The following is a 14,745-nucleotide window of genomic DNA, read 5'->3' on the forward strand; positions in this document are numbered from 1 at the left end:
ACCTTGTGAGAATTTAAGTCTTCCCATCAGTTTGACCTCCATTGATGGTGACCCATTTCCTCATGGAATTGCGACCAGGAAGTCTCTACCTCTATTGGCTCACATTGGAGCCTTACATTCTCAGAAAATCCGCTTTCTGATTATACCCAAAGCATCTCATGACATTATACTTGGCATTCCCTGGCTTCACAAACATAACCCAAAGATCGATTGGAATACCATGCAAGTAATATCCTGAGTGAGAAGTGTCGGAGGTCTTGCCTACCCAAGATTTGTCCTGTGAGAGACATAAAAAATTTCTGAAGAGTTGTGGATTCCTGCAGAGTATTGATCCTTTGTGGATGTGTCTATGAGAGAAAGGCCAATATTTTGCCTCCACATCAGGATTGGGACTGTCCTATTGAGTTAATTCCCAGTAAAATAACTTCACGAGGTCGAATCTATCCCTTATCGGTACCAGAGACCAGTGCCATGACAGAATACATTTTAGAAAACTTGAGAAAAGGCTTTATAAGACCTTCTTCTACATCATTTGCCGGCACGGGATTCTTTTTTGTTTCCAAGAAGGATGGGTCTCTCAGACCTTGCATTGACTATAGAGGACTGAATGACATGACATTACAATTAAGAACAGATATCCTCTACCTCTCATTACTGAGCTCTTTGATAGAGTTAAAGGATCTACCATTTTTTTTATAAATTAGACTTGAGAGGAGCCTACAATCTTATTAGAATCCAGACTGGAGACAAATGAAAACCGCATTCAATATGCGTGATGGGCACTTTGAAAACCTAGTTATGCCCTTTGGGCTCTGCATTGCACCAGCCATTTTCCATAGGTTCGTGAACAAGATTTTTAGAGATCTGTTGTATGTTTTGGTGGTAGTTTATCTGGATGACATTTTAATCTTTTCATCCTCTCTTCAGGAACATCACAGTCATCTCAGAAGTCTTGTGGTGACTGAGACAGAATAATCTTTACTGTACACTGGAGAAGTGTGTCTTTAGTGTATCCAGTATTCCTTTCTTGGAATACATTATTTCCAGTTCTGGTTTGGAGATGATACCCTCAGAAGGTCCAGGCAATCCTGGATTGGTCCTGGCCTACCTCCTTGAAAGCCATCCAGAGACTCCTCGGGTTTGCCAACTATTACCGATGCTTCATCAAGGGTTTTTCCTCATTGGTTGCCCCGATTACGGCTTTGACATGCAAAGGTGCTGATCCATCCCGATGGCCTACCGAGGCTGAGTCTGCCTTCCAGCTTCTAAAACAAGCCTTTTATATCCACTTCAGTTTTGAGACAACCTGACATTGACAGACCATTTCTTTTGGAGGTCTGATGTCTCATCAGAGGTCATTGGTGCTGTTCTCTGCCAGAGATTCGAATATGGTTAGATCCACCCATGTGGATTTTTCTCAAATTTCACCTGCAGAGAGAAACTACACCATCTGCGGCTGGCAGTCAAATTGGCACTTGAGGAGTGGTGATACTTATTAGAAGGTGCCAAACATCCCTTCATTGTCTTCACGGACCATCGGAATCTACTCTTCCTGAAGAACATACAGTGCGTTAGCCCTCTCTTGGCTCATTGGGCAATCTTCTTTGTCCGATTCAAGTTTACCCTTACCTATGATTCAGGATCCCTCAACCAGAAAGCAGACACACTCTCCTGTTCCTTTTGTACAGACAATAATCTGGATCTACTATGGGAGACCCCCGTTCTGAATTTTAAAGTTTTTGCCACAATTGAATTGCAACCTCCTACCATGAAAACATATGTAGCTCCTGATATGCGAAAAAAGCTTCTAACCTGGACACATTCATCTCGCTTTGCTGGACATTTGGGCACTCGTAAGATCCTAGAGTTCTTACAACATTCCTACTGGTGGCCATCTATGAGATCTGAAGTGGTAGAGTTAATCGCTTCATGTACCCAGTGTGCCAAGCACAAGACTCCTTACCAAGCACCTGTTGGAGAATTGATACCTCTTCCAGTTCCTTCCCATCCTTGGTCTCACCTATCCATGGAATTTGTGACGGATTTGCCTCCTTCCATCTGGGTGGTGGTTGACCAGTTCTCTAAAATGGTCCATTATATAGCATTCAAGAAGTTGCCTTTGGTTCTGGAGCTGGCTCGTCTTTTCATCCTCAACATCTTTTGTTTGCATGAGCTCCCAATGGAGATAGTGTCTGACCATGGGGTAGAGTTCGTGGCAAAATTCTGGAGAGCTTTATGTTCTACCATGCAAATCAAGCTGAACTTTTCTATGGCCTATCATCCTCAGAGCAACGGTTCCACTGAGAGGGTGAACCAGGACCTTGAAACATTCCTCCACATATTTATTTTATCATCACAAGATAACTGGTCAGAATCCCTTTTGTGGGCCGAGTTTGCTCACAATTCCTCATACCATTCATCCTCCAGTCAGTCTCCTTTCTTTGTTGTTTTTGTTCATCACCCAAGAATTCTGGAATTCCAAAGTCGGCCTGTCTATGATGTTCCAGCCATTAATTCGACCATACAGGATTTTGCATAAATTTGGTCTCAGGTCCATGCTGCCTTGCTGAAAGCTTCTTCCAGCTACAAGAAGGGAGCTGACAAGAAGCCTAGGGTTGTTCCCAGAATGCTAGTTGGTGACCAGGCATGGCTCTCTACCCGTAACCTTCGCCTTCGTGTTCCCTCTATGAAATTCGCACCTCGCTTCATCGGACCCTTTGCCATTATTGAAGTGATCAACCCCATGACCTACAGACTGCAGCTTCCCTCCTATCTCTGAGTCCCTAATACCTTCCATATTTATCTCCTCAAGCCTCTCATCCTCATCAGACTCCTAAAGGTCCTGCCTAATCCTCCTATAGGCCCAGACTGAAAAGGGAGTTGAGTTTGAGGTAAGCCAGGTCCTGGACTCTCTCTACCAGCATGGACATTTGCAGTACCTTCTTGATTGGAGGGGTTATGGCCCAGATGAGCGCTGCTGAATCCGAGTGGATGACATCCATGTTACTGCTCTTGTGTACAGTTTTCACTGGGACAATCCCGACAAGCACAGAAGGTGTCCCGAGGTCACCCAAACTGTCACATCCAATGGTTCCTTACCAGTAAGTCTGCAGTCTTTGCATATTAGGGTGCTCAGGCATGGGCCTTCTGGTGGTGGTGTTGCAGTATGGAGACTGGCACGGGGTGCATCTGGTGGTTCTTTGTTGGTAGGCTGTGCCAGCATGGGAGTGTTTCACAGTACTCCCAAGCTGCAGTTCTATGGGCGTTGCCATCTTGCTTTGGGCCATATGACCTAGGGAACCAATCCCCTAAAGGTCAGCTGTTCTATCCAGCCAATCACGCTCTGCTGTTGGGGATTTAAGGGAGTTCACTGCTTCCTTACTTTGCCAGTGCAACGTGTATCAGCCGAATCATGTCACATTTTTCTGAGCTCCTCTATGCAGCTGACTTTGAATCTGCTTGCTCCTTGCAGGTTTCAGGTAGCCTCAGGATTCCAAGCACCTACCCGCAACTCCACCTCTCGCTACTGTTGTAATCCCACTCACCAGCCAGACTACCTTCTTACCACATTGACCCCTGTCTACAGTTTGTTTCCCTCTGGACATACCTAAACATTATCACTCCACTCCTGTTACCTTCATTCAAGATTTTATTATTTGCTGCTGGACTAATTATTTGACTCTAACCCATCTCTACTTTAGCCCTGGACTTGGTTCTTTCATGTCTACCAGTCCATTCATTAAACAACCCAAGTTTTTCTACAGTTCTGATTCTGTGTCCCTTCCTGTATCCACCCTGGGTCCATGAGAAAACCAACCCCTGAAATTGTGGATCCTGTGTCTTTCATTTCCTAATCTCCCCTTCAAATAAGTAATGAAGGTAATATTATATCATATATTATAAGCATACAATCTAAAATATGCTTGTGTAGGTTGATTAGTGTCAGCAATAAAGATTATTCTAGATCTGAGTAAATTAATATTATGTTATATATACAACACGCCTCTGCTTAGACATCAGAATCTAGGATATTCATGATCACAACCATAGCTTAGTCATTCCTCATCTCTATGGATTAATACTGTTTAATGTTTCCAGCATGTAGCTATTTGAACAGTAGAATCTGGAATATTGTTCTAAGTCTGATTATTATATATTCATTCCACAACTAGGTGGATTAGTATTGTTTATTACAAGTGGTATAAAACTGTACAGATATCAAAGTAGTACAACTTGAATCACTTCCATTAACATATGTATACATTCACATTATTTTCTTATGTATTAAGCCGTTAGGGATAATTACGATATAGGCTCACTTCTATATAATGATAAATTAGAAATATTTCTCTCATGAGCATATAGATGGGATAATCCCATGGCATGTAACAAAGAGACAGTGTGCCATCTGAATTTAATGTACAGTAGCATAATTAGATCAATAGTACATAACAGACATTAGGCTAGTAATGCCGACGTATGTTTCGCATACAGTGCTTTTACAAGGCTACAGGAGCCGGAACATAGAGGATCCTTAAATAGGTCCAACAGCCAAAAATTAACCATCACTGATTATTTTAATTCAAAATAGGTGCTTTGTCCATTAACATCATACATTCATCATTCTATTAGTCTCACCTACCTCTGTCTCGGGATTGTCTGAGCCCATCGGGCTATCATTAACAATTAGTTAGTTGTGGCTCCTCTCATGCTCTCTCTCTCACTATTTGATTTTAATTGTTTTGATCTAAACTAGAGGCTTGCACTATATCACAACTCTAATAGTGGGAATGTTCACACCGATATACATACAACAGTATAGAATAAGATCCTACCATTATATAGGCAATGATTAACACAATACATATGTATAGATAATCTATTGGTCCTATTATTCCAATATTGTTAAAACAACAATACATTAATATAATTGAAAGAGCAATTTTTAAATTAATATATGTTATATCCTAATAATATCTATACTAACATAAGAGGAAATTCATGAATAGTGTCATATATTGTGAATTATAGACATACAAATAAAAGGATATTCTCTCAAGATTATATTTATAATAAAGATGTTAATCCCATACCATAGATCTGAAAAGTCTTACAAAATATAATTATCTTTGTTAGATATGATCTTAAGTTCCTATTATTCTAAAGTGAAAAATTATTTTTATGTTTATAAAGTAATTAGTGTTTATTATTAAAATTATGTGTAGATATGAACAAATAATACATAACTGTACTTTCTCTAATCTATTGCCAAAATAAGGATAAGAGGAATTTATATTAGTGTGTGTGTCCTTGTGAATTATAAGTAACATGTGTATAATTAATATTCTTTATCAATGTGTAGTAATGTGACTATAAAAACGTGCTTTGTGAATGAATAAAAAATAATAAAAATAATAACTAGAACATATAGTGAGTTTGTGTCATGTGCTTAAGAAAAACCTCTGAAATTAGATACACAAAAACTATTTTGGTGCTGTAAAAATCGGACATGAAATCTGTGAAAGTGTGTATTTATTCCAAATATATATTCAATGTAAATAGATCAGTAATAATCATTGGGTGTTGATCCATAAAGGTACATACATATAAACACATATATACATTCATAAATAGATATACATATATTCATCAAAACCATGTACAAATACATACATACACAAATATATATAGATACAGTATGTACACACATTCAAACCCACATGTATAAACCCCTACATACATTATATTAGTATATATAGCATCTATTGATTGTCTATTTTACCAATAAAATCCCATAGCAAATCGTTTAATATATTGTCCAATATAAATAATAAATAGTGATAAGATATTATGTCCCAAATAGAAGTGCCATATACATAAATATAATTTCTAATATAGAAAAATTATACTAATATAAGTTACCCATATTTAAAAAAAAGAGAAACCAAATAATAATGATGTTAAATTTCCAGATAATAGGTAAGTATAGTTATTAGTTAAGGGGTTTAATCCAGTATCTCAGAGAGAGATATCCATTTACTGAACCCCACAAAAAACCACAAGAGGAAAGTGTTCAATTATAAAATAGAGCACAGGAATAAGTAGCTAATATTCCTTAACCTTCATTATTGTTCAGTAATCTAATAGTTCACTAAATAGACGAGAATCTCATAGTAGAATGGATCTTCCAAAATCATTCTCTTATATAGTAGAAAAAGAGATAAAAAACATTATTCAGTAATGTCATAATTTATTATACAGAGACCAAGTGTGAATATATATATATATATATATATATATATATATATATATATATATATTTGTGTATGTTTGATGTACATGTTTTTGTTGGATATGTGTATATAAGTATATCTATTTATGAATGTATCTATGTATTTATTTGTATGTGCCTTTATGGATCAACACTCAATGATTATCACTTATCTATTTAGATTGAAAATATAAATAGATAAGTACACACTTTAACAGATTTCATGTCCGAATTTTATAGCACAAATTATTTTTTGTGTATCTATTTACAGAGGTTTTTCTTAAGCACATGACACAATCTTACTGTATGTTCTAGTTATTATTTTTATTATTTTTATTCATTCACAATGCACATTTTTAAAGTAACATTACTACACATTGATAAGAATATTAATTATACACGTGTTGCTTATAATACACAAGGACATTTAATTTAAATTCCTCTTATCCTTATTTTAGTTTTCACAGTTACTAGACACTGATAAAGAATACATATATACATATAATTCACAAGGACACACACACACACTAAAATAATTTATTCTTATTTTTATTTCACTTTTCACAATTATTTTGGCAATACTGTAGATTAGAGATGTAAGAAAGTAGAGATTTATTATTATTCATTCATATCTACACATAATTTTAATAATAAACACTAATAACTTTACATACATAAATAATTTTTCACTTTACAATAATAGGAACTTAAGATCATATCTAACAAAATATATTTATATTTTAAAATACTTTTCAGATCTATGGTATGGGATTAATATCTTTATTATAAATATAATCTTGGTAGAATATCCTTTTATTTCTAATTCTATAATTCACAATATATGACAAAATTAAGGAATTTCCCCTTATGTTAGTATAAATATTATTAGGATCTAACGTATATTAAAAATTGCTCTTTCAACTATATTAATGTATTGTTGTTTTAACGATATTGGAATAATTGGACTAATAGATTGTCTATACACTTGTGTTGTGTTAATCCTTGCCTATATAATGGTGGGATCTTATTCTACACTGTTGCATGTATATCGGTGTGAACATTCCCACTATTAGAGTTGTGTTATAGTGCAATCCTCTCTAGTTTAGATCAAAACAATTGAAATCAAATACAGAGAGAGTGGATGAGAGGTGCCACAGCTAATTGATAGTTAATGATAGCCCGATGGGCACAGTCAATCCCGGAGACAGAGGTAGAAGAAACGAATAGAATGATGATGTTAACGGACAAAGCACCTATTTTGAATTCAAATAATCAGTGATGGTTGATGATTGGCTATTGGACCTATTTAAGGATCCTCTATGTTTCGGCTCCAGTAGCCTTGTAAACTCAGTGTATGTGAAACGTACGTTGGCATTACTAACCGAGTGTCTGTTATGTACTATTGATCTAATTATGCTACATTAAGTTTAGATGGCACACTGTCTCTTTGTTACATGTCAAGGGATTATCCCATCTATATGCTCATGAGAGAAATAGTTCTCGTTTATCATTACATAGAAGCAAGACTATAACGGGAATCGAAATAATCCCTAATGGCTTGATACTAATGAGAATGGATACATATGTTAAGGGAAGTGATCCAAGTTGTACTACTTTGATATCTGTACAGTGTTATACTACATGTAATTAGCAATTCTAATCCACCTAGTTGTGGAATGAATATATAATAATCACACTTAGAACAATATTCCAGATTCTACTGTTCAAATAGCTACACACTGGATAGTCAGATCTAGAATAATCTTTATTGCTGACACTAATCAACCTACACAAGGATATTTTAGATTGTACGTTTATACAGCTATCAAGTGATATTATATTACCTTCATTACTTATTTGAAGGGGAGATTAGGAAATGAAAGACACAGGATCCACAATATACTAGATATTTTATGTGGTGATGATTATTCAATAAATCCTTGTCATTCTTGATCATATTAAGTATAAGTATGTGTATACTGCAGCAATGAATACACATGAAATCAATATTATATACTATGCCTAATTTTGATTGTATACTGAATGTGTTGTGCTTAAAACTATCCACTGAGAAAAGATTCATAAGATCTCTATACATAGAGGAACATTATTTATACCAATCACAATCAGTGACACATATGCCTTTGGCAACATTGTTTCCTATCAATAGTTACAATCGTATTTTATACTTACAAGGAAATATGGCTGTAACAAGATAAAATCACATGGGGACACTTAGTCATTCTATTCTGAACAGCAACTACTTGTACATGGAGAATTTTGGGTATAATTCTGTCAGGTAATGGAAGATCTACATTGACAGTGAACATATTATTGTATTCAATATTATGAAAACAGATCAACATCAGGAATTTGATTTAATCCTTTAATGACAGATGATTTAAAGAGACACTCGGCTATATAAAAGTATAAAACAGTTTATTATTTTATTGTTAACCACTTTTTCTATACTTTATTCACAAATCATACTATACATTTTAATAACTATATTTTGTTTTGCTTTCTATATTGTCGAAGTATTGTGTCTTAAATAATTAAATAAAGATATTCTTTATTTTGTCTAATTCAATCTCAACCCATGCAGCAGGCTGTCTGAAGCCCCTGTTACTGCCAGACCCACTAGTGATGACATGCACCTTTGCACTATGCACTTTAAGTTGGCACCATATTCCCTTTGCCATAGATAGGGCTGCCATTAGAAATTGTGGGGCCTGGTACTGACAAAATAAGCAGCCCTTCCCCCCAAGGGTATGGGGCAGATGTGGACGGAGCTGTGAATAATGTGGGTGGAGCTATTTTGGGGGGGTGGCATTAATTGGTGCGTAAACCAGTTTAAATATTCTAAAAGTTTGGGCTGTGGGGGTGGTGGTTATTATAACATGTTGATCTATTATATTATATATGAAACTTTACAAATACAGAAATATAGGAGAGAAAACTGCTGTAAATTCACATACACAGAAAACCAGAATCTATACTAAGTATATAGGGAAAGCAACATGGAGTCTCTCTCTTTTTCTCTCTCTCTCTATAAATAGAAGAAAAGCCTGAACTACATAAAATACATTGACAAAGCACTGGATCCACATAAAATATATTCAAATAACTAGACCCAAATAAAAAGCCCGAAGGAAAGGGAAGTGCAGGACAGGGAGGGCTGGACCTATTGTGTGCACAGAGATAGCTAGACATGGTGGATGGGGGGTGGCACAAAACAGGGAAGGCTGGACAAGGGGGGCACAGGGCTGGGAAGGGTGAACTGGGGAGGGCAGTGAAGCCTGGTTGGACTAGGGGGTCAAACGAGAGAGATGGCTGCTGACTGGGGAGGGGCAGGGAAGGCTGGCTGGCTGGACTTGGGGGGGGGGCACAGGGAAAGCTGTCTGGACTGGGCAGACCATACAGGGAAGGCTGCCTGGACAAAGGTGAGTGCAGGGCAGGATCAAGTACTACATAAATTGTTACTTATGCCAGGCATGCAGAAACCCAGATCCTTGTGAAAGAGCTAAGCCTGAAGATCCTTGCCCCCCTGTCTCGGTGGTCAAGGATGTAAATTTGTTCCCCTTAGCTTTGGGGTGAAGGGTCAAATGAAAATTCCTTTTTCCTCCACAGGACAATTTGGGTGCAGGGAAATGGGGAAAATAGGGTCCTTCTCTTTTTGGAGAGTGTCCAAAGACCCAAGCCCTCAGCACAGGTTTTGCACTGCCCTGTGTGTCTGAAGCACACACCTTGGGTTTAAATAAAAAAAAAATGCTTCATACTAGCACTATTACTGTACTAGGACAAGACTAGCTTAATAGCTGAAGCTCATGAATGGCATGCATAGGTTTACATTCCCTTCATCTGCTTCTTTACAAGAATGCTTTGATAGTCTAACTGTATGGGATATCATGTGCCAACTGGTACCATTTGCTTCAATCTAGCTGAGATACTACTTTACCTATCTTTTTTTCAAAGGATCCTACTTGTATTCTTTCTAGAATGTTTCTTTAATTGCATCTATTTTCTGAATAAAAGCAAGTAGTTTCTGTTAATACAGGGGCTTAAACTAAGTTGGGAGCAAAGCAAAAAAGAGCAAGTAACTTTGCACCTTTGCAAATTCATGCTGCACTGTAGTTGGGGCTGATATAGAATGTGCAGAGAGATTTAGATATGAAAAGAGTGTGACTCAACAGCATCTATATAATGGGTGCAGGGTGTGTGGTGCCAGAGGACCCCACACTGTACACCCTGCATCCCTATGTAGTTATACTTACCTCTCCGCAGTCTCTGGAGTCTTGTGTCTGCCGGCAGCCCACAGTTGCAAAACAGCCCAAATCACAGGGGAAATGCATTAGCAGCTGTTTTCCAGATGATTTGTGCATGAGCACGATATATGTGCCAAGGGAATGAGTCACGGGCACCATTTTCCCAGAAACCTGTGCATGTGCAGTAGATGCTGGCACACAAAGTCTGCTGAGCTGCCAGAGAGGAGGGGGCCACTCGGAGGCTGCATAAGGGCCCTCTCCTCTCTTAAAACACCCCTGTTGTGACTAAACTCATATCTAAACTGCAGTGTAAAAACAAGGATGCCCTGTATTTTTGAGCTACATGGAAAAGCAGCCAGTATTTACCCTGCATGGAAAAAAAAATATTGCACCCCTTGCAGTACAATTTGGTTTGTCCAGGTGCAAAATTACAGTACCTGTTTTTTTTTTCCTTTTCTCCCAACTCTGAATCAGGCCGAAATTCTCTGCAGAACTCTCCAAGCATAGACTTACTAAGGAAAATGGTGAACTTGTATCACTAAGGGACGTACTGTATTCCCATGAGGCCCACCAGCTTGCTGACCCAAAACACTCTCTCTTCAAAACACAATTTTTAAACCCCCAAACATCCACATCTAGGGGAACTGGACATTAAACACAAATGACAACAGGGGTAGGTCATCAATTAAACATTGTCTCCACATCTAAAAAATTTTCCAGCAACTAAAGTTGAGGGGAATAGTTTGGTGAGCAACTGCAAATAATATAGAAATACATTTGATTCTCATTGCCTGTTCCTTAAGCTTAATTCATTGTTTTGACCCAATGCCTGCAGATGTAATACACACACATACTTAAAGTTGCTTTTGAATTGGTATAAATATCCAAGATATGCCAAGTTACAGCTAGTCTCTGCTGGAGATATCCGCTGGACTAGCTAACCCTCTGAATATCATGTGGCAGAGTTTGATAGTATGCCTGTTCACCAGAAATCCATTTTATGAAACTTAATGCTGTAAAGTGTTGATTCCAAGACATTGGAAATCCACCTTCATCTGTGTCTGATTGTTCTTCAAAATTCAACAAAGCTGTAAAGTGTTGATTACAAACAATTGGAGATCTTCCACTCCTCCATATTTGTCTGAATGGTCTCCATAATTAATTTTGGCATGGACATGGAAGAGGTTAGTTTCTTTGTGGGACAGCTATGAGAACCTCCACATTGTATTGGTGCCCCATGTAGCCTACTTGGTATGCATATCACTTGTAGATATGAATGGCAGGAACTGTGGATTGTGTCCCAGGCTGTTAAGTACACGGGCTGCATAAGGATTTTATATTTATTACAGTGTAGCATATGTGGTCTCAATGGCATTGCTATTAGTTACAGTACTTGCAGTTCTCCATAAGTCCCATGAGTCACACAGATATGTTTTTCCTGCAATTTACTGACAGTCATGTACAGTCAGACAGTAGATGCTGCTGATAACAGAATGTATTATACAATCCAGCCCTCCTGTATACATGTAAGCTTTGTCTGGATCAGCGGTTCTCAACTCCAGTCCTCAAGTACCACCAACAGGTTATATTTTGTGGATTTCTTTAATCATGCACAAGTGAGTTCATTTACAGTAGTTTGGTGAGTCAGTAATTATCCCATCTGCTTTCACTGACAGAAATCCTCAAAACATGACCTGTTGGCAAAACATGAGGGTTGAGCTTGAGCCAAACTGTAGTTCTCTTTGTTATTAGTGATTAAGGGGTCTATTTTTATTTGGTGGAAGTAGAGCCTCTTAAACTAATATTTATGTTTTCCAGCACAGTGACTCAGATAGGAGCCTATCCTGGCAATGGGTTTGGCAGTAAAGTGATAGCTACAAGGCCACACATGAACAGTATGATTTCACAAATTACAGGGAGGGGAAAGGCTGTGAGGGAATGATCTTCTGATCCCTCGCCAATGATGCTCTCACGATAGGGACATGATGCCTAGCACCATCTAAAGATATAATTAGCTATCTGGGCAAACCTCTAGAAAACTAAATTGCCCAGAATGATTGGGGCTATGATTTCCACTGTTAATTTGCATTAAACATTTCTTAATTTGCCCCAATCATTAAACCATGAATTTACCTTTATTTAAACATTTTGTTAAGCCTTAGTGGTTTATTTAGTAAACATTATTGCCACAATTTCTAGTGATGACAAAATGTCTTCTTATTTTTCAGGTAAACGTCCTTCTTGTGCCCTACTTGGCCTTGTTCTCTTCCTGCTGATAAAGGCTGCATTTGTTTAACATCTCCAGCACAAACATTGCTTACATGATATGCATTCATACTATATATAATCTTTATTTGTGCTGTTTAAAATAGAATCAAATGTTAAGAAGAGGGATTTATGTGATTATTCTGCATAACAGATCTACTATAAATGTGAGAATCATCCAAACTCAGACCAATACATTCTCATGGGCTACATTACTAGGGGAAGGGAAGTACTGTAATACATTATGTCTTATTAGGGTATGAAGTCGGGATGCCAACGGTCTAAATGCTGACCGTCGGCATCCCGGCAAATATCTAATGACAGGCATCGAAATCCCAAATCCTGTCATTTTACCTACGCTGGGAGCCCGGCATCCCAATCGAAGGTAAGCTGGGCGCGGACAGCCATGTGGAGGGGGAGAGTTAGGTTAGGGGCTCCAAGGGGGTCTTGGGGTTAGGGACCTCCCCAGGGAGGGTTAGAGTCAGGCTAGGGGAAGGGGAGGTTAGGGTTAGGCACCCCTGGGGGCAGGTTGAGGTTAGGCACCCCCCCCAGGAGATTTAGGTTTAGGCTGTGGGGAAGAGGGGGGGTTAGGGTTAGGCACTTACAGGCGGGGAGGTTAGGGTTAGGCACTTACAGGGGGGAGGTTAGGGTTAGGCACCCCTAAGGGAAGGTTAGGGTTAGGGAGGGGGGGTTAGGTTAGTGAATAGGAGAATACTTACCTGTCGGGATTAGAACCGCCAGTCTTCCAGCGACCGGCAGTATTTAATACCAATCCCCTTATTAGCAATGTTCCATGTAAACTAAGAAGTCAAGAAAGAATTAAAAGGTTGATCTAATACTCTATTTTACATTAGAGATTAATAATCCTCAATTACATTACACATCAGATAATTCTCAACCATCTCTATTATATACATAATTAATTAAGAATTGGAGTAGTCAGTCTATCCATAGCCAAAGGATCAGACTATTTTAAGTTAAATCTTTCATATAGCTTATACTTTCCCAACAAATTAGCCCATGTTTTTGTTTTATTATTATGACATCTGATATGGAAAAATTTAAATGGCTTAGGGGAGAATTGATTAAGCAAACATGTATGCATTGTTATTTAGCATTAATAGCTTGTCAAGATGGATTCACAATAGGTAAAATGCATTTTGATAGTCTGCACTTGTTTACCAGAATATTGCTGACCACAACTACACCCAATCTACCATGTTGTTGATTACTTGTAAATGTTAGGAAAGCACCTAGCATAAAACTATAATGAACCACAAAGATTTATTTTTTTTTAGGTTGAAAATATAGTATGTGGTATGTATACATCATTTATGTTATAAAGCTTGTGAGACCATCTTAATGCATATTAGTTCTTATTGTATTGCCATCCATGCACTAATTGTATCAGCAAATCTTTTAAATAAACAACTTTACTATTATATTTCAACTATATACTTGTGGACATTTAGAATTGGATCAAAATAGATTTCCATATCACATCTCAGAAATACCTTTTGTAAGACATTCTCAGGATACAGCTTGGTCGCTCAGTGGGTAGAATTTGTGTCAAACAGCTCTGGTGTCATTGGTTTGATTCTCGCCAGGGCCCTATCTGTGTGGGGTTTGTATATTATTCCCTTGTTTGTGTGGGTTTCTTCTGAATGATCTAGATTCCTCCCAAAATAAAAAAAAACATGCTGATACTGTACGTTAATTAGCCTTAAAAGTTTAACCCTAGGGTGTGTGTCTATGTATAGGGAATAACAATTGTAGGCTGTATCGGTTACAACTAAAACAAAACTTTGTGTGACATAGTGGGTCTCTCTCACATTCTGAGGAAATGGTTAACCTCCTGTAACCAGGAAGGAACCACACCCTTACCTCAATTAAGACCAGATAAGATATAAAAACCTGGTAAGTTTAGTCAGTGGAAATGTGAGA

General features: G+C 37.8%; 1 protein-coding gene across 2 annotated transcripts in view; it reads left to right on the top strand.

Annotated features, from left to right (window-relative positions):
• Positions 1 to 14,254, top strand: part of LOC148538899 (uromodulin-like) — a 146,096-nt gene extending 131,842 nt beyond the window's left edge. For both annotated transcript variants that reach the window (XM_088451927.1, XM_088451928.1), the window contains one exon: positions 12,765 to 14,254. In XM_088451927.1, coding sequence (XP_088308053.1) covers positions 12,765 to 12,832 — 68 coding nt within the window. In that variant the 3' untranslated portion in view covers positions 12,833 to 14,254. The remainder of the gene's footprint in view (positions 1 to 12,764) is intronic.
• The last annotated feature ends 491 nt before the right edge of the window (positions 14,255 to 14,745 follow it).

This window comes from Taudactylus pleione, unplaced genomic scaffold (genome assembly GCF_031769625.1).
Source record: "Taudactylus pleione unplaced genomic scaffold, aTauple2 ptg000032l, whole genome shotgun sequence".
Lineage (NCBI taxonomy): Eukaryota > Metazoa > Chordata > Amphibia > Anura > Myobatrachidae > Taudactylus > Taudactylus pleione.